The sequence below is a fragment of the Colias croceus genome, chromosome 7, assembly GCF_905220415.1.
Source record: "Colias croceus chromosome 7, ilColCroc2.1".
Taxonomy (NCBI): domain Eukaryota; kingdom Metazoa; phylum Arthropoda; class Insecta; order Lepidoptera; family Pieridae; genus Colias; species Colias croceus.
Genome location: NC_059543.1, coordinates 5193505 through 5219017, shown reverse-complemented (window position 1 = coordinate 5219017; position 25513 = coordinate 5193505). Strand labels below are relative to the sequence as shown.

General features: G+C 31.9%; 2 protein-coding genes across 2 annotated transcripts; both read left to right on the top strand.

Annotated features, from left to right (window-relative positions):
• Window positions 1-4550: 4550 nt before the first annotated feature.
• LOC123693102 (aminopeptidase N-like) lies at window positions 4551-14958 on the top strand. The gene is made up of 16 exons (XM_045638063.1): window positions 4551-4572; window positions 5638-6094; window positions 6396-6554; window positions 6895-7209; window positions 7995-8178; window positions 9024-9177; window positions 9493-9574; window positions 9843-10026; window positions 10523-10718; window positions 10955-11094; window positions 11580-11714; window positions 12100-12280; window positions 12662-12836; window positions 13521-13667; window positions 14081-14159; window positions 14566-14958. Exons 2-16 carry the CDS (start codon window positions 5640-5642, stop codon window positions 14785-14787), a joined length of 2808 nt encoding a protein of 935 aa, XP_045494019.1. The 5' UTR covers window positions 4551-4572; window positions 5638-5639; the 3' UTR covers window positions 14788-14958.
• Window positions 14959-15426: 468 nt separating this feature from the next.
• LOC123693222 (aminopeptidase N-like) lies at window positions 15427-25151 on the top strand. The gene is made up of 14 exons (XM_045638223.1): window positions 15427-16082; window positions 17643-17807; window positions 17975-18262; window positions 18435-18615; window positions 18937-19217; window positions 19629-19803; window positions 20100-20277; window positions 20701-20804; window positions 21347-21541; window positions 21855-22045; window positions 22220-22396; window positions 23288-23437; window positions 23669-23747; window positions 24324-25151. The coding sequence occupies exons 1-14, from the start codon at window positions 15427-15429 to the stop codon at window positions 24537-24539; spliced, it is 3036 nt and encodes a 1011-aa protein (XP_045494179.1). The 3' UTR covers window positions 24540-25151.
• Window positions 25152-25513: the final 362 nt, after the last annotated feature.

Below are 25513 nucleotides of genomic sequence, written 5' to 3'. Positions count from 1 at the left end.
TTAGTAGGGTAATTTTTATTAGTGAAGAAGAAAATTCAATTTTCTTCCTTATTTTATTATAAGGAAGAAAATTGAATAGAACACGAGGATCTCTAAAATAATTTAATGTAATATTTGAAACGTAGATATTTGTGGAGCACTCGGTAATTCACACACGACCTCGCAACAAGATTGCCTCTTGAGGGAAAAAATGGTATATGTCAAAAAACCTACTTAGCCCTCCCTTTCTCATTCTAAAATAAGAATATGTTTTAATTAAATGAGTACATACAGTGAGTTACAATTAGTAAAATTTGTGCTAGTGTTTTTTCAGTAAGTTGTTTAGCTATATACTAGCTTTTCGCCCACGTCTTCGCCCGCGTTTTCAAAGGAAAACCCGCATAGTTCCCGTTCCCGTGGGATTTCCGGGATATAACCTATCCTTTGTGTTAATCCAAGTTACCCTCTATATTATATGTGCTTGTATGTACATACATACCTACATACAAACCTTTCCTCTTTATAATATTATTATTACCTATAGTATAGATAGATATTATTGACTAGCTGTTCCCCGCGGTTTCACCCGCATTGCTCCGTTCCTGTTGGTCTTAGCATGATGATAGATATAATATAGCCTATACCTTATAACACCGAAATAATTTTTCAAATCGGACCAGTAGTTCCTGAGATTAGCGTGTTCAAACATACGAACAAATTCTTCAACTTTATAATATTTAGTATAGATATGGCTGCACAAAAATACTCGGATAATTTTAATTGAATAGAAAGAGATACATATTATAAATAAATAACGAGGCTATTAAATCAAAGCACACAATAACGTATTTTGAATATTCATAACGAAAATATGAAATGATATTATACTACGAATGCCTTATCTTTACTCCCTATAACAGGTATTACTTTATCGAATAAAAATTAAATAGTATATAACATATCTCAATTAATTAATAGAAATAGTTCCTGATTTTATCAACTAATAGATAATCATTAATAATTAAGTCTTCAGACAATTTAGTATATATTATATCAATTAATATTTTTGCTAAACACGTGACTTATCATATCGTAAACATTAATTATCAACATAATATTTCAAATACCAACATTTACATCAATAACGATAATATTTAGTACGGGTGTACTTTGGAACATGGTAAAACCTAACAAAAAATTGTCATTTTTGTAATATTTAGCTGTTTCCTTACGTTCTTTCTAGTTTCATCCGTGGAAGTACACTGTACAGTACTTCCAAACTTATAGTGCGCATAGAAAAATCCTCACTGTTCGGCAATTGTCATATTCCCCGAGCCTCCGAACATTCAAATGTGTTGTTTTGATTATTGACAGGTTATACCAAACTTAATGTTCATTTGTATAAACTCTGAGTTAATTAACCAATTTTTCTCTCGCAGAAATTACATAAGAGGCTAATACTAAATCGCGTCTGCTCTAGTTTAATAAAATAATGTAAATTAGCTGTCAGTATCACCCGTTTCACAATGAATGTGGGGTTAAATTTACAGCCCTCTTAAATCTTTCTACCTTTGAACCGTCATTTCGTTAATTTTTTATAATGAAAATGCTAAGTATTGAGTACTATCGATTTTATTGCTAATTTAAAAAGTAATTTTTCTAATATTTAATTAGAAAATTTACTTTTTAAATTAGCACGCACATAGACTTCACAAACTTGAACCCCAAAAAAAATTAAATGTATTGTTTTATAGATTTCAGATATTTTGTACAACAAATAATTATGATATGATAATATTTTATTATTTTAAATCTTATCGATTAACTAAAGATTATTTTTATCAGACGCGTGTCAAATGTGAAATTGATTATTCATAATATAATTGCATAGAGCATTAATTTAGTGCTCTAAGTCTAATTGCATTCGTTAAAACTGTAATATACAATTAATTCAGCAGATACTATATAATTTCCTCTGCCAAAAAAATAACCAAAATAATCTTTTATAAGGAATGAAATAACAAAACTCAGAAGTAACTAGTATGAGTAAGGATACAATAAAAAAAGCACTAAAAATAGAAAAAATATACACTAAATAATTATATATTCACATTAATAAGCTAAATAAGATGTGTATACTAAGACAAAGTTAAGTACAAGATTAATAGCACCTAGAATAGATTTAACCTCTCCACATCGTGGCTCTATATTTTGTTAAAAAGTAAAATTATTGAATTGAAACTTCTTTATCGGGGTTGGAAAAAAATTTTGTGTAACATTTGTTCGAACGCGTGACATTTTTCCGTTACGCGCCATCTTTTTCTTATCCCTACCACGCGTGATTCGACGTATTTCTGTAAAGTTGCGTATAGTAAATTATTTTTTGAAAAATAAGGCCATAAAGAAGCTTCACTTCTTACGTGTTAGTGAACACGCACACATTTTTTATTTTTTTAATTACCTTAAAATCTTGGATTAACAATATTATTATTAAAACTTCAATGCACTCTGATTCGCGGCAGAAAAAAGAAGCCCCAATCTTGAAGACCACTGAAGATCTGAGATTAATAAGCTGTAATAATAATAATTAATCTAAGGACATAATAAACTAACGATAACATTAATACATACATTGATAAAAAATTATCATATTTATCTTCAAATACGTCACAGTAGTATGAGAAAATGACATTTTCAGCATAAATTATAATGCAAGTGAATTGTTTGTCATCCTTTTCACTTAGACACGTTTTATAGCACGGTAGAAAATTAATTTTTGGAAAACTTATAAGAGCAGTGAAATAACTCAAGTCAATTGAATTCCATTTTGTATAAATCATTTTTTGTGTTGTATGACTGTTTTTATTCTTTTTAAATTTATAATATTAACTTAACCAAAAAGAATGGTTACAATTTTAATGTTTTCTTCCATTGAGGTTTTGTAATGTCCATAAGCTGTGTGCCGTTTTAATAACATGCACAATTGACCTTTTCTTGCTACATACAGGGTGTCCCACTAATGGTATACTCGAAAGGGCTTGTAGTTTTGCATACACTGATCACGTAAAAATACTTTAACAACAAAATTGCGTCAAATATTTTTTGCTAAATTTTTCCTGAAAATCTATGTTTTCTTCTCTAGCTTCGCGCAGCCAACATATACCGCTTCGGTAATGTGAGCATTTTGTCTATGAAAACCTAATCTTAAACGATAGCTCACGTGCTGGTGTCAAAGTTGGGCGGATTGCTTGTTATGGGTGAGAGTTTTTAGAATTCATCTTTTTGAAAAAAAAATGCGTCTGAAAACTATAACTTCCTTTGAGCTTAGTATACCAACAATGGGACATCCTGTATAATAAAAATACCTATAAAGATTATTTAGGATTATCACATTACACTTAAAGCTGAAAAATTGTTGATAAGAATCGAATTAATCCGAATTGGTTGTAAGTATTTCATTGGATAATTTATTTATTATTTAACTATGTTGAAAGTTTATTATGATACAGTTAATTATTTCCACAATAAAACAATCTATCTTCTTTCAAGCCTTAATTCACCCATAGTCGGGTATAGGCCTCCTCATGTTTTTTCCATTCTTTTCGGTCGTTGGCCAGACGCATCCAAGATTTACCCGATTTAAAACAATCTATACTAGAAGGTTATTAGTTCAAATATTGAATGATAGAACTTTAGTTAGTAATTGCATTATAATATTAGGTATATTAACGTGTTTGTGTGTGTCTCGTTTCGTTTTCTTTTTTTTTTTTTCAGCATTACCTATCTATTTATTTCTAGGTAAAAATACGATATATGTACATAATATTAAATAATGTTATGGCGTGAAGCAAGGATGATCTAGCACCAGTTTATCGTTACAAAAACTAGATATCGCTTTGGCGCTAAATTCAGATGACTCTTTTTAGAGCATGTTTCAAAATATTTTCTAATTATGGACCAAATTGTGAGATTTTCTATTTAATTTTAATACGGGGCACTAAATACACATATTTTTCTGTTTGTTTTTAGTACAGTAATAAGTATTTTAAGTTAAATAAATGTACCTATTCTTTAATGGAAGTAATTTTTAACTTCTAGTTTTAGTCGTCGGTTGAGACAATAGTGACGATGGCTCATTCATCACTTCTGCACCTGTAAGTATTAGAAATATAGATAGATAATTGCTTAACTAATAATGAATAATTGTGATATTATAACAACATCACATTTTTGGGCTCTACCTAATTCATGTTGAGATAAAATAAAACTTACCGCAAATCTACAAGGAAAGCTCGGAAATAACTTAAATTATTATAAAATTTCGATAACTAGATGGCGATAGATTATACTAAACAAGAACTTTGATGGCGATAGGAACAACAAAAACTTTGATTTACATTTTTTATTGTAGAAAATAGTTTTAAATGATAGATTCCAAAAAATAATCGCTGTTATCAAATCAATAAATATATAATATATACATTCCTTTTGATAACGTTTGAAAAACAATGATAAGATATTATAAATATTGTATTGTCCTAATTAGTAGATCATTTAGTGTTTGGTTTAGATTACGTTTACTCGTAAATGCAGGTAAAGTAAATTTTTTACCTATATATCTATGCTGTAATTTTATGTGTGTGTCAAATACGAGTAATATTTTATTTTAAAATTAAACAAATAATTAATAATGTTCGAAACCTCACGAAAATTTAGATTTTAGTGTAAAATTTTAGTAGAAAATTACCTGTATATTTAAGGAATGAATTTACTTTGTAAAAATTTTATATTTCTTTTATAATAAAATTTTTATTAATTAATATTAATATTAATTAATAGTAAATTAATTGCGCATATTTTCGATTAAGTACCTACTTACTATAAAATAAATTAAAGAATTTTCTAATATAATAATTTATTAAAGATTTTATAAAGAAAAAAGCTATTTATTAAACTTAAAAAATGAAACTTCATTACTGTGTTTATAATTAAAAACTTTGTTTCTATTGATTAATTAAGAATTCTTTCAAAACCCTTATCTTTTTGTGTAACAGCTAATTTTATTTTTCTTAAACTGAAATAACGTAAAAAAATTAAAATGTCGAATACACAAACTTTTCCCATCAAAAAATAAAGACAAGTTTTATCCATACCCGATAAGCAAGATAAGATTAGGATTAAATATTATATCGATATCTTTTTACACTAGAATTCAGTATCAAGAGATTACAAAACAAGTAGGTACATAAATAATAATTTTATAGAGTTGCACTTACAATAGCGCGTATTAAAAAATAGCATTAAATAAGCCATCCAAACTTTGTAAAGCAACACTACACTTTCAAATATTTGACAGTTTCAATAAAATAAAGTAAAATTAGTTCCTAAATTTAGTACCTTCCGTAGGAGACATTACTACTACATTACGAGATGAATTCGACCATCGTATTAATCTCGTTATCAATATATTGAAATTCGAAATAGAATGTGCTCTGCTTAATATCCCAAAACTAATAGACAGTGAAAGAAATAACCTCATCAAAACAAAAACTATCCTTGTCCAAGATGACCTAATACGAACAAATAACTGTTTTAATATTATAGGTAATTCACTGGCAAAAGTAATATAGAACTAACGATTCCATGTCCATGTTTCAGTCATGCATTCATTAATATTTATGGCGCTGCTTGGTGCAGCGTATTCTGTACCTCTAAACCAAGATATCACAGCAATGTATGGGCATTACCGGCTCCCTGGAGAATCTTACCCTACGTTCTACGATGTGCGTCTCTTCATTGACCCGGACTACGCCCACAATTTTAATGGGAGCGTATCTATTAGAATAGTACCGAATATTAACACAGATGAGATTGTACTTCATGCTATGGAAATGACAATAAATAGTATACAGGTGGTCGCTGACGGCTCCTCTACGAACCTTTACCATAGTTTCTGGCAAGCTACGGATGATACGCATTTCTTGAGAATCAAAACGACTGCACCTTTAGTAGCTCTACAACCGTATACTATCCATATTGATTATATAGCACAATATGCTGAGAACATGTTTGGTGTTTATTTATCCACGTTTACTCAAGAAGGAGTTGGTACAGTGTAAGTATCTATTTGCAAAGGTGCTTAACTGAATAAAGTTGAATGAGAGTATTCAAAAATACAGACAACATGCTCTTTAAAATGTGCTTGTCTTACTTGCCATTGTACACTAGTATCAAAAACTGTGATTGATTAATTATTATGATTAATTATTGTTATTATTGTCATTGAACTAGAGATTATTTTTAAACTCTGCATTCTCCTAAATTCCCTTCATATTTTGCAAGCCTCAAGAAGTCACCAAGCACATAATATACTCAATTACGAAGTATAACATGACATATAAATATTTATTTTTTAGTAATCTAGTCACATCGCAACTGCAGCCAACGTTTTCCCGTCGTGCATTCCCTTGCTATGACGAGCCACATCTAAAGGCTGTGTTCAGAACAACGATCTATGCCCCTCCTGCTTATCCTGTTGTGAGGACCAACATGCCTGAGAGAACTGATCTTTCTAAGTAAGTTATATACAATGAAGTAATATGTATACAAACAGTATTCGTTATTAAAAACTGATATAGAATTAAGCTTAACACAAAAAGCCAATCGATAGAACAATTTCAGATTTTTTTTTATTTTTCCTGTCGATATATGATTGTAAAATGTACAGTTATTATGCAAATACAGTACTTGGTATTCAATTATATTTTCAAAGAATGTAATACTACGAACCTGACTTAAAATATAAGCTCCATATTTTACACAACTTAAATAATCTAACGTTTATACTGTTCACATTAAGAACAGCATATAGTTTTCTATAAGCCTATAATAATAACACTTACCTATTCATTTCAGGCCCAACGTACCAGGCTTCCTCAAATACGAATTCCAAGACACAGTAGTACAATCGAGCTACCTCCTAGCATACCTCGTGTCAAACTTCGAATATGTTTCCAACGAACAAGATCCGATATACGACGTTCCCTTCAGAGTGTATTCCAGACCTGGTACAAGGAATACTGCAGCATTTGCTTTGGACTTTGGCCAGAAGAACATGATGGCTTTGGAAAAGTACACCGATTTAAAATACGCTTTACCCAAATTAGATAAAGCCGCTGTACCTGATTTTGCTGCTGGTGCCATGGAAAACTGGGGATTGGTTATTTACCGGTGAGATTTTATTGTTGCTTAATGTAAGGCGTTGTAGAAATTACATAGTATGCGCGTAAATGAAAGATTACTTTTAAAATTATATATGCCAACTCTTAAGTGTTTTGATAAATGTAAAAAATATTGTAAATTACTGTTTGTATAATACTTACCGTCATTTCGTTTCTCTTCAAAAACGTCTGGAATGAATAGCCTTTATTAAGAGTCATGAACATACAAATAGCAAGGAGTGTTATAAAGTGAGAAATGTAACTAATGAGGCCTGACTAATTTAACGAAAGGTGGCGTAATGAAAACGCGCCCTTTTGTGTCTACAGTAAATGAGCATATTACACACAGATAAAATTCAGCAAAAGGAGAGAGCATTGTATTAATGTTATGATACAAATGTACAATGTAAATATTCTTATCATTATACTTTTCATAAAAAATATTTGTGAAAAAAAATCAATTTACTAAATAATTAGGAATAAAAGATAATACGATAACTTATAACACGATTGATAATGTGATTTTCTTGTGATTAAGGATGTACGAATAAATTCTGATTATCGATTAGGTATCCGACCATTCATCATATAATATAATTCAGTCTTTCAGAATTAATCTAATAATTTAATTGCTCCGAATATAACACCCATAACCGATTAATTTTCTGCAACTCCTTCCATAAACGTAATCCTGCATTGTCATCTACTAATGATGTATATTATAATATTACACACGTTTATGTACCATGCTTACTTGCAAATAAACGAGTTATTAATTTATTCATTAATTTACAGAGAAGTCGCATTACTAGTAACAGATGGAGTGACCACAACCTCCACTCGACAAAACATTGGCCGAATAATTTGCCATGAGAACATGCACATGTGGTTCGGTAATGAAGTGAGTCCCAGAAGCTGGACGTATACTTGGTTGAATGAGGGATTTGCCAACTTCTTTGAAAACTTTGGTACAGATATGGTGAGTTAAAACTACTATTGTGTCATAAAGCTTAGGGCGGCCGTACACGGACCGCTCGAGCAGTTAACGGCTGAGCGACGTACACGGACGGCTCGAGCGGTCGGTCGTTGACGGCTCGAGCCGTCGGTTCTTGACTGCTCGAGCCGTCGCTACCAACCGCTCGAGCCGTTGATTTTTTGACTAGTCGCGTCATTGATTTTCAGGGGGAGAGGAAGCCGTCGACGGCTCTAGCGCAGTTAACGGCTCGAGCAGTCAGTGTATGCCTCACGACCGCTCGCGAGCCGTCAACGGCACGATGGAATTTCGTCATGCAGTTGACGGCTTGAAGCGGTCGCGACGGCTCGAGCCGTCACGTGTACGGCGGTGAATGAATGCCTATAGTTCACCGCGCGGTCGCGGCTTCAAGCGGTCGGTCTCAACTGCTTGAAGCGGTCCGTGTACGGCCGCCCTAACTCTTCTTAAACATGTGATTCGATTTTTATGAAAGTAAAGTAAATTATTGAAGAGTGCAAAGTATTCGTTTTGGTTATGGTCTGTGCTTGCTGAACAAAGTTTGCCTCGTTAGCGTTACGCATGTCACAAAAAAATACCATAATAGACAATCACACTAGAGAAATGAATCACATCAGTATTAAAAAGAAATATGGCATGGTTGGGCATATATATAGCCCAATTCATCCCGTCATCATTTGAAAAGATAAGCATTGTAAAAGATAACAATGATATATGGTTTTTTTACGTAAATGAAGGGTGACTCAAACTTTTGGCATGCTTTAATATTCATGCAGCTGTTGTTCTACCGTGCAAATCTTAAGAATCTCACAAAATTCAAACAATTTTTCCAGGTGTTGCCAGGCTGGCGTATGATGGACCAATACATTTTGCTTGTACAAAACGTTTTCCAAAGCGATGCTGTTCTCAGCGTGAATCCAATGACTCATCCTGTGTACACTCCATCACAAATTATAGGAACCTTTAATTCTGTTGCTTACCAAAAATGTGAGTATATATAGTAGCCTATGACAGTGATGAATTCGGTTCGAATGTTGAAAGTTGCACATAATTGAAATAGAGCGAAAGATTTGGATATATTAAAAAAGTACTACAAATTTCGCTTCTAATACATCAAGTATTAAAAGGTAGATCGTTTCAGAAATATTGTTATGTTCAACAATAACTTATGTGTAGTATCCTAATACTATAATACCCTAGTAAGCACCCTTCAAGGATAGTATCAGTATCACCCTTATGGCGACCAAGTTTATACATATTGAAATGAGTCGACGACCAAAAATGAAAACACGATTTTTTCAGCGGGATCTGTAATTCGCATGATGCAACACTTCCTTACTCCCGAAGTGTTCCAGAAAGGTCTTTCCATTTACTTGAAGAAACAGTAAGTAGACACCTCATTTAATTTTTTTTTGATTATTTCATAATTAGGATAAAAAGAATATTATTAAATTTAAATGCTTCCACATATAACTTTGTAGATGTTAAGTAAATACTATAAATTCAATATTAATAAAATAGCTTCACCCGCGTGTACCCAGGAAAAAACTAGAGCAGCGTTCTTCGTCACAAAAAAGTTTTAATATTAGTTAACATTAAACTTTTTTTCGAATCGTATAACATTTGAAACAATAATGTTATAAATATTTTAGTTCCCGCTCTGCTGTGACACCTCCGGACCTATACGCAAGCCTCCAACAAGCACTAAACGAATCTAACCACACCATTCCCTTCGCTCTCTCCACCATCATGCAGAGGTGGACTGAGCAAGGAGGTTTCCCGGTTCTGACAGTGAGGAGACAGTCTCCTACTGCGCAATCTATTTCTATTGTACAGGTAAGTGGGCAACGTTAGATTATTTACAACTATAAATATGAATGCCGATGACCAATTACATTATTCTTAAGTGACTATTAATATAATATTATCTTAAACCTAGTAATAACTAATAAATGTAAATATTTTTCAAAATATCTAACACTCTATCTAGGTAGGTAACTTAATCCCCGCCGGGAATTATGAAATAAAATAAAAATAAAAATTCTTTATTGACAAAAGATTTTACATGTTGAAATATTGAAGTCTCTGACTCCCAAACAAGGTAAAAACCTGTATATCAGGAGTCAGCGCCCTCTTCCAAAAAGTATTCAAGAAATGCCAATAAGAAAAATAAAAATGTATTACAAACAAAAATCAAATTATATATTTCACAAGTAGCTTTTTATTACTTTGCATGTCCCTTACTCATTGAAACATATTAACTGTGTTATGACTATTATTTTCGTCATATCGTCTTACTCTCATTACATCTAATAATATTATTTTCTTATAGCAACGTTTCCTAACTGACCGCGCCTTATCCTCCAATGACATGTGGCATGTTCCTGTGAACTGGGTTCTATCTACAAACCCCGACTTCTCAGACACAAGACCTCTAGCTTGGGTAATGCCCAACAGCCCAGCTTTAGCTGTTGACATTCCTGGACTCTCAAATGTTGACTGGTTCATTGTGAATAAACAACAGACTGGTAAGAATCTTCCTTACACCATTTAACTTTAAAACAGAAACTGATTAATCTTAATCGAACGTAAATAAATGTTAAACAAATTTGAGCAGGCATAAATGAACAATAATGTTTTGTAATGTCAGTGAATAATATAGCCCTTTTTTATTTTACGTTCAGAAAAATTTAAATTAGATCACGTTTATAAAATATGAATTCCCGATCATAAACATTATAATAACATTTGATTTATTTTCCAGGATACTATAGAGTCAACTATGATGTTGACAACTGGGTTGCATTAGCCAAAGTACTTCAAAATTCCCACGAAGTCATCCACCTGTTGAATCGTGCACAACTAATAGATGACGCTTTCAACTTGGCAAGAAATGAACGTCTTGTAAGTATTTTTCCATATAATATAATTTTATAACCACCTTGGTTTCTTATTCTTTTATCAAGGTAAAGCAGCAGTTAACCAGGTAAACATTTTGGTTAATTTTATATTTTATCGAACATTATTGCAAAAAATAATATATAATAATTCTTCTTTGTTGCTTTGTTGTTTATGCCAAAAAGGATCTACCAACGTAAGTTGTCCACTTTAATATGATAGAATTTTTATAATAGGAACTTAACTTTGTCCGTGTCTCAATATCTCCTCTACTTTTATAGCTTTAGATTTACGTAACTTTTTTAAGATAGCATTAGGATATTAATATCAGGAAGTAGAATTTTATTGCGTTTGATTTTACGTTTTTAACGGATTTTAAACGAGATTTATTCATTACATTATTATCTCGACGACACACTTTGTAGCGAGCGTGGTCACTGGACGTGCGTTGTATTGTATTGTATTGTCATATTGTATTGTTTTATTTTCAGAACTACCAATATGCATTCGAAGTGTCCAGATACTTGGTAAACGAAACCGACTACATTGCATGGGGTGCAGCTGACGCCGCCTTTTCTTACCTTGATGTCGTACTTAGCGGTAGCGACACTTATCCCCTATTCCAGGTTAGATAACAAAAAGTTCAAAATTCTTATTTAAACGTGTACCATTATATTGGAATTTATTTAAAGTCGATTATAAAATGTATTATCATGCAAATGATGAAATCAACAATAATTGTATTGGAATTTTTTAAGCTTTTTATTTGAAGACAGTTACATGATTTGTCTAAATAATAAATAAAAAATATTACAACCGTTTGAGCATACGTTTCCGATCAATATGTCATGAAAGAAAAAGTACAGTAAAGTAGAAAATAAAATTACCTATTGGATGCTTTTAAAAATCACGACCAAACAGAGCATTGATTGATTGCTGTAAGTTAGAAACTCTAACGATATAATTGCAAAACAAATCACAAGGGTTCAAATTAAACTTTGTTATTTTCAGAAATACGTCCTAGATCTCTCGGCGCCTCTCTTCGATAAATTCGGATTTGTAGCTGGATCAAATGAAGAACATGTTACAGCTTTCCACCGTAACATCATCTTGAATTTGAATTGTCGCCATGGAAATGAGCAGTGCGTCAACCGAGCCCAAGAACTTTTACAAGAGTTCCGTAATAATCCTAGTAAGTTAAATATTCGTTAACAAGACTTTGTATTCGTAAGTATCTTTTGACAACGTTTCTTAAAATAGCGTGAGCAAGGCGTGAGGGCGTGAGCATTATAAATACATATAAATTATGAAGAATAAGGCTTACCTATTATTATTATTAGATAAGGCTCTATCATACAAAAACATGTAAAATAGTGATAAATGTAGCTCTTATTCATCGCCCAAGGAAGCAAGGTGATTCAATAACTTTATTATGCATATTTTTCTAAAAGATCTGAATTTACAAATCAATAAAAATACTTTCATTTTTTAGTTATTCAAGTATTGTCAATAGGCGTTACGTTGATTCATTTGCATTTGTTTGCATGAAAACTAAATTAACTTTATCTTTCAGATCAACCGTTGAATGCCGACATTCAAACGGTAGTTTTCTGCTCTGGATTGCGTGGAGGAGATGTGGATAACTTCAATTTCCTCTGGAACAGATACTTGTCCAGCCAAGATTCTAGTGTCCAGTCAATTTTACTTAACTCTCTTGGATGCACATCTAATGAAACTTTGCGTAATTTGTAAGTATTATTGGGACAATTCATAGACGGGACCGCATGGATGCTAATTATACACGTAAATAGATAAACATACATTTATTAAAGACACAATTAAACTACATACATGCAAAATACTGGAATACTGAGATAACAATCCCATCTATGTACTTATAAGTTATACATTACACAGTAAATGCAATAATTTGGATGGAATAATGATAATATATAAATTGTTACCTGAACAAGCATGCCAAAGATCTTCTTCTAATCTAATTTTTAGGAAACTTGTCAGATTTATTATTTACTAGCTTCCGCCCGCGACTCCGTCCGCGCGGAAAAATTAAGATTTATTTTTTTCTACGTATTTTTCCGGGATAAAAAGTATCCTTTTTTATGCCCAGGATAATAAGGTATAATTATACCAAGTTTCATCGAAATCGAACCGTTAGTTTTCACGTGATGCCTTCACATACAGACAGACAGACAGACAGACAGACAAAAATTTTTTTAATCACATATTTGGGTATGGTATCGATACAGTAACACCCCATGCTATTTATTTTTTCAATATTTTCAATGTACAGAATTGACCCTTCTACAGATTTATTATATGTATAGATGTTTATCTGAAATGTAACAATCTTAGCAGCTACCATAATATTATAATAGTTACCTACCTAAAATCTTAAACAATTTGCATTACAGCTATATGAATCAAGTTATAGACACAAACTCTGCAGTACGTGAGCAAGACAGACATAGCATACTCGTCTCCATCATTAATTCAAGTCCAGCAGGCATGGAGGCTGCTCTGGACTTTGTTATTGAACACTTTGCTGCTATCCAACCAAGGTAAATAAATAAATAAAATAGTTTATTTCGTTTCCAAATTTTACAGAATATGAAGTAGTAAGTCTCCCAGTAATTAATAATTAAAATAGTTAGATATAATTAAAGTAGTAAGAAATCTTGATATCGAATAGCTTGTTGCGGATTGTATAAAATACGAAAGGGAATTATAATTAATCATACAAAAACTTGCAAGTGTCAAATCAGACGTGAATTCCAAAACAATCACAATCTTAAACATGGTTGGCTCTCTCTTTTTGCACACTCATAAAAAATAAATAAAAAAAAACACGTACTTTCTGCCAATTTAATATGAAATTCCATGAAGAAAAGGGAGCAAACTTTATTTGCTTCCTTCCTATAAAATTATTATGTATGAGAATATATTTCGATTTAAAATTTGTTTATTTTTTCAGGGTACAAGGTCTTACTGGAACAACCAATATTCTAAATACCTTTGCCAGGAGATTATCAACCAAGGCCCACTCAGATAAGGTGAGTCATATCAGTTATTGGATCTATAAAGTAGGAATTTCCAGTTACGCGTTTAAATAAATATGAGACAATTATATTTAAAAATCATAAATACGCTTTTTACTTCACATTTCATCTGTAAAATGCAGTAATTTTATAAAGATGCGCATATTATTGCTACATTTACGTCTTAAAGGTGAATACTCGATTATAATATCCTAATAGTTGAGAAATGAAAGCAACAGAAAATTACCAAAAACTTGAACTATTTAACTTTTGTTCCAAATAAGACACAAAAGTTGATGTATCACCTGACTTAATATTTAATATTATTCAATTCAATCTTATCTGGAACCGTTAAATCTACAATTCTCAATCATTATAATAATAGATATCAGCATAATTCACGTCCATTTTCCTTTTGCAGATGGATACATTTGTAGCCCGCCACCGGGCTATCTTCACAGCTGGTGAACTAGCTTCAGTCGCTGCTATTCGAGAGAATATAGCTGCATCTATTACTTGGGCCAATAATAACTATGACAGTGTTAATAGTTGGTTCAACGTTAACTATGGCAGCAATTCCGTCGCTCTCACCTCTGGTTTCATCATTCTTATCTCATTCTTCATTACCATCTTCAATCACTAGAGTTATGGTAGTATAGGATTATCTAGTTGTATTTTTACCACCAAGATTATTATTTAATATACAGATCTTGTACATTAAATCAAAAACTGTAATAGATACTAGGGTATTCATATTTATATTATTTATTGTCATTCTGTACATTATTGCAAATAATACGGTTTAAATAGGCATTTTAAGCGTAGGTCTTATAATTTAAATGTACATATTTGTGTAACCAGTTTTAATTTATTATAAAATGTGATAATGTTTTTAATAAAAGTATTGAAATTATATTTATAGCTTCATTTCATTTCCACTGATCCCCTTACACTTTATAACATCTGTAATAATTTGTTATAATATAAATACCCCACAATGCAACTGCGGTAAATATAATATTTCTTTGACTTAAGATTTTATAAGACACAATCTTAAAAGTGATAATAAATTCGGACATATGTCGAAACTTACTTTGCTATTTTATCACACTTTTCACATCTTCAAGTGTACGTATCAGATAAAATCATTTATCATATTCCTATGACGTTCTTTCTTCAAGATACCAAATATGGGATTGTGTGTTAGTTTTAAGAAGACTCGAATATAGTTTAGATACGGGTATGGTGCTCGTTGGAATATATTTACTAACGAGGGAAAAAAATGGGTGCCTTAAATAAAATAATTGTGATTTTTTCCGTAATTGTGTCAATAAATTCACTACCATTAAGAACTCGAGTCGATACAGTGACCTTTACAAGTGGCGATGTAATTAACCCGATAGGCTTTCAAGATAATATCAATATTAGTAACGATGATAAAAATTCCACGGAAACTGAAGAAGAAAGTTCGGAAGTCGATTATATAAACCCCGGAAACAGTAGCGAAAGTTTGGAAGACGACTATGAATTAGTTAATGACGTGAAATACGATCATGGAGTTGCAATTACAAAGAATCAGGACTTTACACTTTTTAACCAAATAAGAGACGGAATGGTTGTCACTAGCTACGAAGTTACACTGGAACCAAGACTGAATGACGGAACATTTAACGGGGTAGCTATTCTTAGAGTGCAAGTCCAATTAGCTACAGCTGAAGATCCTTTGATATTCCACTTTGAAGATCTAAGCATAGACTCTGTCCTGCTGGCTGCAGGAGCTGGGTCTAATTTTGGAGCCCCTGACGATATAGTGGTAGACGACGGTCTACTGGAAATTAATACTGGCCATGATGCAACATTATATACTATTGAGATACGCTATAGAGGATCTTTGTCACGAGCCGGCATCGGACTGTATAGTGGAAGTTATGAAACTGAGTAAGTATTCCAACTAAAAATTTTTAGATACTAAAGATTTTTTATGTCATTAAAATATGAAGGTTTTTACACTCAGGTGTTATAAAGTTTTACAATAGACTTAAATTTATTTAAAATTATCATTTTCATCGTATGAAAAAATTATAAAAAATCTTAGTTACTTATACGAAAACATTAACAGAAATAAACAAAAACGAAAACGCTTGCAAGTCACAATCTATTGTTTGTAAGAACATACCTGGTTCTAATTGCAATCCCTGAGGCAACAACAACAATGGTTGTGTTGGAGAGACAAAAGCGCATAAAAATGGCTTACGGAATCTTATAAAGAACGAACACTTGAAACTTGAACAATTCTTCTTATAGTCTTACAAATATTCATATTCAAGAAATCTCTTGCTCACAATCAAAATAATTGATACACAAAAAAATCAACGAAAAACTATGATAGTTTATGTCATAGTAAATTAAGATCCTTTTTATCTTTCTGGACATGGAGTTCATATTTTAGGTAATGTATATCTTGACAAAAAATGAATTTAATTTGATTATTTACTTTGTTTTAATAAAACTCAAATCAAATTTTTATTCAAACTCCAACACAAAATTTAAAAATGTATTCAAGATAAACACATGTTACGCAAAAGCTGCAAACCGATATACTCGGAATTTTGAGATAAATTAGATATATTCGCTTTATCACAACTGGATCATGAACGGGTGACATTATCTTAAGTATTTCTGTGAGCTATCAATATTCGACCTATTTGTGATCATCTTTATTCGTTGATCAAATTGTGAAGAAGTGCAATGGCTTTCCTAAAATTTAAATGGAGGGCTATTTTATTATTTTGTATATTGATTATTAGTATTGGTAAACCTTTACCCATTAAATTTATATCTGATATCAAAAATATAAATGATGAAATCGTAAGCACAAATGATCACCAACGTAATACGGTAGTAGATAACTACTTGGAACGAAATGAGGACTTTAGTCTAACAAACACACTCAGTAATAACGTAAGACCAGGACTAAAATCACCAAGATACGCAATTGAGATAACGCTGGATGGTGTCAATGCTTTTAAAGGACGGGCTGTTATAGATGTAGTTATAAACGAAGAGACACTAGAGGACCCGCTAAAATTTAATGTTGAAAATATTGAGGTCACAAGCGTAATAGTTGCAAGATTTACAACTGCAAATATCATCCCTTCAACGTGGGAAATAAGTGATGGAGTGTTAGAAGTGACGCCCAGCCAGAGTTCGTCACTATTTATCGTCTACGTAGAATATACAGGCCAATTGAGAAGTCCAGGCATCGGGCTATATGTGGGGCGCTATGATCAAGAGTAATAAATATTAAAACATTTGCGTTCAATTTATTGTTCGGTGTATTAAAAACCTGCATTTTCTGGTTGTGTTTCTACAAAACTGTCTGGATAAGAACAGATCAATTGAATCTAAAAATTATAAACACGATTTTTTTTCTAAATTATTATAGTCAAATCTTAATTACAAAATATAAAAATGTTTAATATGTGTGTATATTTTCAGTACTTACGTGGCGATGAATTTACATCCCACCAACGCGCGCCGAGTCTTCCCTTGCATCGATGAGCCAAATGTTCACACTACCATATCTTTCAATTTTGCTGGCATAAACAACTATCAACATGTAATAGCTAATTCCATTTTAGTTGATCCACGCCCCCAAAATGAGTACGTATTTAGCTAATTTGATGCATAACAAATACTCATGCTTACATAATAATATAAGAACACTTTTAAGTCGCTAATGTTATGTGGTTTTTTTATTCTACCAAATCTGAGTAAGCTTTATCTAAATCTTATTTCTAAATATTTTTTTTTGTAATATTTATTTACAGAATACACTTCACGCCAATGTCGGGTGTACCGCATCTATGGGGGATGGTTGCACATAATATGAATGCTCTAAGTTTTCCAATTGCAAATGTTGCTCTGTACGCTCGGCCTGGTCGTAGCAATCAGGATTCTCAAGCCAGTGTGGCAATTAGTAACTTCTTTAGTTCTTTTAACACATGGACGGGTAAAGATCATGACGAAATTGTCGCTAACCAAGATGGAAGATTACATATAATGGCGATGCCAGATGTTGATAGGGATTGGTACGCTTTGTCAACAATTTGTATTTGGTAAGTATTTTTAACACCTAATATTGTGTTGTGCTATCTAATGTTTTGCTTAATAAAACTAGATGATAATAGTTTTCTAACGTTTTATTTTTTCAAACTATTCCTGTTTTAACAAGATTGTTTTTTTAGATTTTTTATTCATGGTTATTAAAATTATTATCTATCTTTTTAGGGAGCCCTATGTTTTAATGGAAACTGGAGCATCTGTTATCCAAAGAAAAACTGGGCTTGTTAAACTATCAGAAGCTATATCCAGACAATGGTTCGGATATGTTATGGTACCAGATAATTGGAGATATCAATGGGTTGTCGCGGGACTGGGAAGTTACGCTGCGAATCGCATTGTTAGAGATGTATGTATATTTCATAAAAATCACCTCAATTTATTGCAGAGTTGTTAGATATCTTCCATATGTTTAGATTTCGAAATACAGCACATAATTTACTAGTTCCACTTTAATTAACTTTTAAATTAATCTGATTTTAATACCTATAGTTTTACTTCATTTCAAAATCTGAACTTTAAAACGCCAGTTGCATAAAGAGGTAACAATACAAAGTATAAATAGTATACAGTATCCTTTCACATAAATACTTGCTAAAAACTATTTAGAGATCTGAGGTGTCTCTGTCTGAATCTCTGTTTGAATTTTAAAATATTTCCTTAATTTCAGTTTCAAACAAACCCTAGTGGGGTAGATGATACATTGATAGATATGAACGCTGTATTTGTAAGCGATGTTATACAAGAAAGCTTACTAAATGACGGGTATAGGGCTGCAATACCATTGGAAGCGGCAGAAGATATATTTGATGAAGACCAAATACGAGAGAATATTAACGGATTAGTTAAAACAAAAGCCCCTGCAATCCTTCACATGTTAAGTTTGACTCTATCCAAAGATCCTGAAAAGGATCACATCAAAGACGCTGCATCAGCACTTCTTCAAACTGAGTAAGTGGCCTAATAAATGAATTGTAGACTTTGTTAATTTGTCCATTACGTTGTTTACGCAATGTCATAATAATTATTATATCAGATGAAATCGCCTTTAACGTCATTTGAATCCAGGAAGCATGCAGGAAGCTTTCAACTAGAGCTCCAAAATCGCTTCGCTTGCCTTGACAGTAGCGTTACCATTAACTTCATATTATTTATGTAGCCTTTGTTTTCTACTACAAGATCCAAAATGATTAACATTCAGTAGAAAAAATGCAAAAATAATATGTTTGAGTAATTATTGGTAATTATTATTAATTAACATTTCATAACCAGAGGCAATAACTTATTTGTTTATCTTGAACATAACAATTACATACAAGGACATATGCATACATCATTAAAATATAATATTCTGTTTTACAGCGCCCTATCAAACATAAACTCTCGAAACTTCTACGATACAGTAAAGGGGTTCTGGGATGGTGAGCCAAACAAATTGATTGATAATGTTTTAGACTTCATGGAATCCTGGACTTTGGAAAATAATTATCCTATTATCCGAGTTGGTTTGCAACAAACTGGTGTTTTTGTGTCGCAGGTATGTTTTTTATTTGTAATTAGCATAGCATTTTGCAAGTTTTTATAATACGAGGTATGGAATGGAAAACATTTTTGATATTTTTGAAACGGAAACGACATTTAACAATTAAGTTTTAATCGGGGATTCAAAAATCATCGTTTAAAATTGAACAACGAAGACCATGAGATGTTAGTTTGATAGTTAATAGCTTCAGAGCTGCTACGAGTAGGAATTACTTAGCAAAGGTTCTTTTCCTTGTGGATCTGTCTGTTTAAGAAAGTTAATTCAGTTCTATAATAACAAATATATTTCAGGAACGATTCGGATATTCTTCAAGGCCAAGAACGGTTTACATGGTACCACTAACTTACACAAGTAGTGTCAATCCAAACTTTGATAACATTTATCCTGTGATGGTTATGGAATCTACAGTAAGCATAGATATAGTTCTAGATGAAGAAGACTGGGTGCTGTTTAATATTCAAGGACAAGGTAATATCATTATAGCCTATTTTTGACTTCTGTGTGGGAGCCTGATTTTATATATTTTATGGGCCATTTTTTAATAGTTTAGTCACTTAATAATTAAGAAATTTCATAACAAGACATAACTCGATGGATAATACAAAACTTATCAAAATATCTTTTTGCTATGGAATCTTTTTAAAAAAATATAAATATCTAGCTGCGCTACGCGATTTCACCCGCGTGTCTCCGCTCCCGTTGGTACATAGCCTAGTCTTCCTTGATGATGGGCTATTTACCACCAAAATAATTTTTCAAATCGGAACAGTAATTTCTGTGATTAGCGCGTTCAAACAAACAAACTCTTCAGCTTTATGATTAGTATTAATTTATTTTTTCTTTGAACAAAATATACAATACAATAAAACCAATGTCTATTTGCATATAAAGGTTATTACCGTGTGAATTACGAAAATGAACTGTGGGAAAGAATTATTGAAGCTTTAGAAGATCCCGAAAGAAGGGCAATCATTCATCCTATCAACCGAGCAACGGTAAGTATAACTGCTAGATTTTAGATTTTTTTAACTGAAACTTTTTAAGGGGCGTTGAGAGTAAAATATCAAGGTCGCGTCAATACCCGTCATAGAGGGCAACGGTTTTGGTATCTTTGAATGTTGCCAAAGAAGTTTCACTTCTGACACGCTCTTTTTTATATTATTATATTATGCTCAAATATTCAATAAACATAATGTCGAAATGAACATATTCTAATGGAAGTAGGTATTATAATATAATATTTTGTACTTTTGACACTGTAGAATACTAAAAATCTGTGGAAACATTAGACTCGTGTGTTGATAAAAATAAACTCATTGAAATCAATTCAAAGGATTGAAAGCAAGAATAAAAAAAATCTTCTCTGCTCTCAAAACAATATCTTTTAAATGCTGGCTTTGAAAGAATATAATAACAATGTGGTTTACAGACTATGCTCTATATTAAAGCCATACTTTACGTCTTTTCTAAGAAATCGTTTTTTAGATAATACTTTTAAAACGAATCGGTAGATTATCATATCTTTTCTATTTTCTAGTTAGTTGACGACGCCCTGAACTTAGCGCGAGCTGGTAAGGTGGATTACGATATAGCGTTCAGAGTGGTTTTGACTATGGAGCATGAAACCGAATACGTGGTGTGGAAGGCGTTCATTAGAAGCATGGACTTCTTGAGAACTCGTCTCTTGGCGTACGTTGATGGTGATGACGATTTGGATCCTGCTATTTATCGCGTAAGTTTATTTTGTACGTAATCAAACTTTATTCAGATAACAATCCTGCCCTTTACAAGTTATACTTGTAAATGGCAGGATTGTATATAATATATTATAAGATATATCGATAACGGCGATTTTTACAATTTGATACTTTTAGCATCGATGTCGACTTGACTCGACGTCCGTCCACTCGTACATAAAATAACATTGAAACATAAAATAACATTCCAACGATAGCTCACAAGCCTACACGTCTTAGTCAATGGTTGCTTGTACCTGCGTGTCGCTTTTATGTGAATACTATTAATAAATTAATATTAAATTACAGAGAATGGTGAGAAGGTCAATCGTGACGTTGGAAAATGAGCTAGGTTTCACACCCGAAGTAAACATTAATGAGCCAGCTATGACGTCACTAGTCCGCGGCCTGGTGATGCGCCATGCCTGCGTAGTTGGCTATCAGCCCTGCATCGCTGCTGCTATTGACTGGTTCAGGGATCCGAATAATAAGGATGCTGTGTAAGATTATATTCTCATTATTTAAACAAAGTACTTTATCGCGCAAATCATATTATTCCAGTCCTTTCTTCCATGAGTTCAAATCTATCACTACAATTTTCTTACTTGTATTATATTGAAGTAACTTCTCATACTCCAAAAGATTGTCAATCAGATATTTTGATTACCTTTCAGGAACCCCAACATTCCAGCCGACCTGCGTCCTGCAGTATTTTGTGCCAATGTCATGTCTGGTGGTGAGGAAGAGAGAAGCCTTTTGTTTGAATATATGGAAACTGTCAACAATGCCCACGAACGAGTGGTCATTTTAGAATCCTTGGCTTGTTCGCAGGACAACAATTTCATTCAGTCGTAAGTTTCGAGACCAAATCGGTTTAGGATAACATTGCGAATGATGGTCTACTTGATTGGGCAGAATGCATCGCATGAACTTTCAAATTGGATTTGTTAATATAACATACAATACATCAAACGAATATAGAGCTAGAGATAGAGCATTCGTTCGTGATCTTTTAGTGTAAACGAAAACTCGTATTCAGTGTTTTTCAGTATTAGAACATTGCATATAATCTTTTCGAACGCACTGAGAAAAACGAAAGAATGTTCTACGCCTTTTGAATGTACCGTGAGACTTTATGTTTTATGCCTAAGGTACATCTAATCAAGATCTAAATTATTAAAAATTGTAAACATGATAATATTGGGCTTTAAGTTAATATAAGCCGAAAACTTGCTCTAATTTAAAAATTCCTTTGTCGTCCACGGCCCACTGATATTAACACAGTAATAGGCATGTTAAATTTCCTCTTTGTTTACACGCCTTTGTCTCAAAGACCGTTGTGGTGACCTGCATTGGTCTTATTTATGCTAACTCACAAAGGCTTTGCATTTTTAATTGTTAAAATAGAACGAATATTTTTTCTTTTAATTTCAAACAAAGAAATAATCATTAGAATACTCGGGGTACGAATTTCTGGATTTTCAATTCTTACTTTTGTGTGGCGTGTTTTTTTTTTGTCGTGTGACTTGACTTAGTAGTTTTCAATATTTTTTTTTTAATATTTATTATTCTGTAAATAATTGGTACAGTTATTTAACTTCAAAAGTTTAATCAAAAAGGTTTTACTTAAGGAATTAAATAGGCTTCTATTCAAACTCCAGAGAACATAATATACATAAAAAATACATAAGGATATTTTTTAACTTTCCACCTTAACTTATTTAATTCATACTTTTTAACAGATTGCTAGACCAGACCATTGCTGCCAATAGTCCCTACAGTACTGAAGAAAGATCCAGAATATTTAAATCGGTTGTTTCGTCTACTGGTCCCCAAAATGTCCGCGTTGCTTTGAACTTCCTCACTCTAAGAACTATAGAAATAAGAAATATGTAAGTATTAATAATATACCGTTTATTAATAACCGTATTAAACGTAGAAGGTCATGAACTAAGAACCCTGAACTGAATAATATGAAAGGGGACAAGTAACCTGACTGATAAGTTAGAGTTTACATTCAATTGTATGCCCTATTTAATATATTATTTATATTATTCCTTTAATACATAGATAATAAACTTTAACATTTCTAGTAAACAAATAAAATCAAAACTAATTTACAGGTATGGAGGCCCTGACAAACTGGAAGAAGTTTTGCACGTAGTCGCCAAAAACTTAGGTGACAGGGATATGGTTAATGATGTATGTATTCCGTTATTTACATCTTTTATTTCATAATATCTGTTAACTATGATAATTAGCTCATATTCTGCTAGAACACAGGCCTCTTAGGAGCCTGATTCACCAAGCAAATCTAGTCAAAATCATAGGTATTATTATTACACGTCTCTCGAACCCACGGCTTACTGATTGAAGTGTTGTCACCCACCCATGCCGTACCTACTGCTTTTCAATCCATACTAATATTATAAATGCGAAAGTAACTCTGTCTGTCTGTCTGTTACTCAATCAGGCCTAAACTACTGAACCAATTTGCATGAAATTTGGTATGGAGATATTTTGATACACGAGAATGGACATAGGCTACCTTTTATTGCGAAATATGTACCACGGGCGAAGCCGGGGCGGACCACTAGTGTCATATAAATGAGGACATCGTTATGCTCTTAAAACTGAAGCAAAAGAAGAAATTCTATTGCTTGAGTTTAATGATGAGTGGCAAAGAGGTCAGGTATCGCCAAGGAACAGCGAAAGACGTGGATTCGAATAATAAAAGAATATTCTACTTCGCAATGTTCGTGTTAACTTTATTTTCAGTTCACCAACTGGGTTAAGTCACGATTCAGCGAATTGGATGACTCCGAGACATCAGCGGAAAGGGCAGTAGAAGAATTGCAAGAAGATCTTATTTGGACCACTCTATATTTAAATAATGTATATGAGTGGATAGACGAAAATGACGCTCATACAATGATGGTGTCAGTACTACTGATCGCCTTGGGACTTCTCGTCTCATTATTTAATCAATATTAATTGGATAGTTTTGTTTAATCATTATAACATTATGTTAGTCTAACTATTACGCAATTATAAATTATATTTTCTTTTTGTTATGATAATGTTAATAATTTTAGGTGTTATTTAGGTTTATTGGGGTCTATTTTTTATTCTTATTTTTGATAGATTTAAGGAGTTTAACATGTAAGGATATTTTAAAGTTGGAATGATTGGGTAGTTTGATGAAACATAATACTATAATTTTGTATAGTTTTAATGTTTTGAGGCTGAAATCTAATTCACAATGCTATGACTTCATTTGGATTGTAAAAATTATGGAACTAAATTTCATAATTTTATTTAATTACAATATTTAACTGGAAGTTCTTATCAGAAAAATATAAAGCAAATGAGTAAAGGCAAATATTGTGAATTAGAAATAAGCAAAACTATGAACGGTCACATCTTGTTACAGAGTTGTAACTTGATTGTTTGATTCTTATAGGCGTATTTTTAAATCATTTATTATTTTTATGCTATTTAACGTTATTCATTAATCTATTGTATGTTAAAACACGTCAATATTGCACAAAGTGAACTTTTTTGTCTTAATTTAACATTATTATTATTTTTATTTGTAATTAATTGTTTAAGATTATAACCCTTATAGTTTATTTTTAAGGTTACATATGATTAATAATTTTTTTACTGCATTTTTACTCATAAGTTATATCTTAATTAGGGTAAGAAATAAAACAATGTAGAAGTTGTGATTAATATATAATTAATATTACCTATTATAATATATAATATTATTATTAAATATGAAACAAACGCGTCCTCTTGCTTCATATTTAATAGTTACATTTATTTATTCATTTAATACCTACATAAATAATATTACATAGTTCCAATTATTAAATATGTACATATTGATAATAAATAATGTTAAGAAATAATTAGTTTCATTGTATGAACAATTTAGCGTAGGTACCTATTAATTATTGACT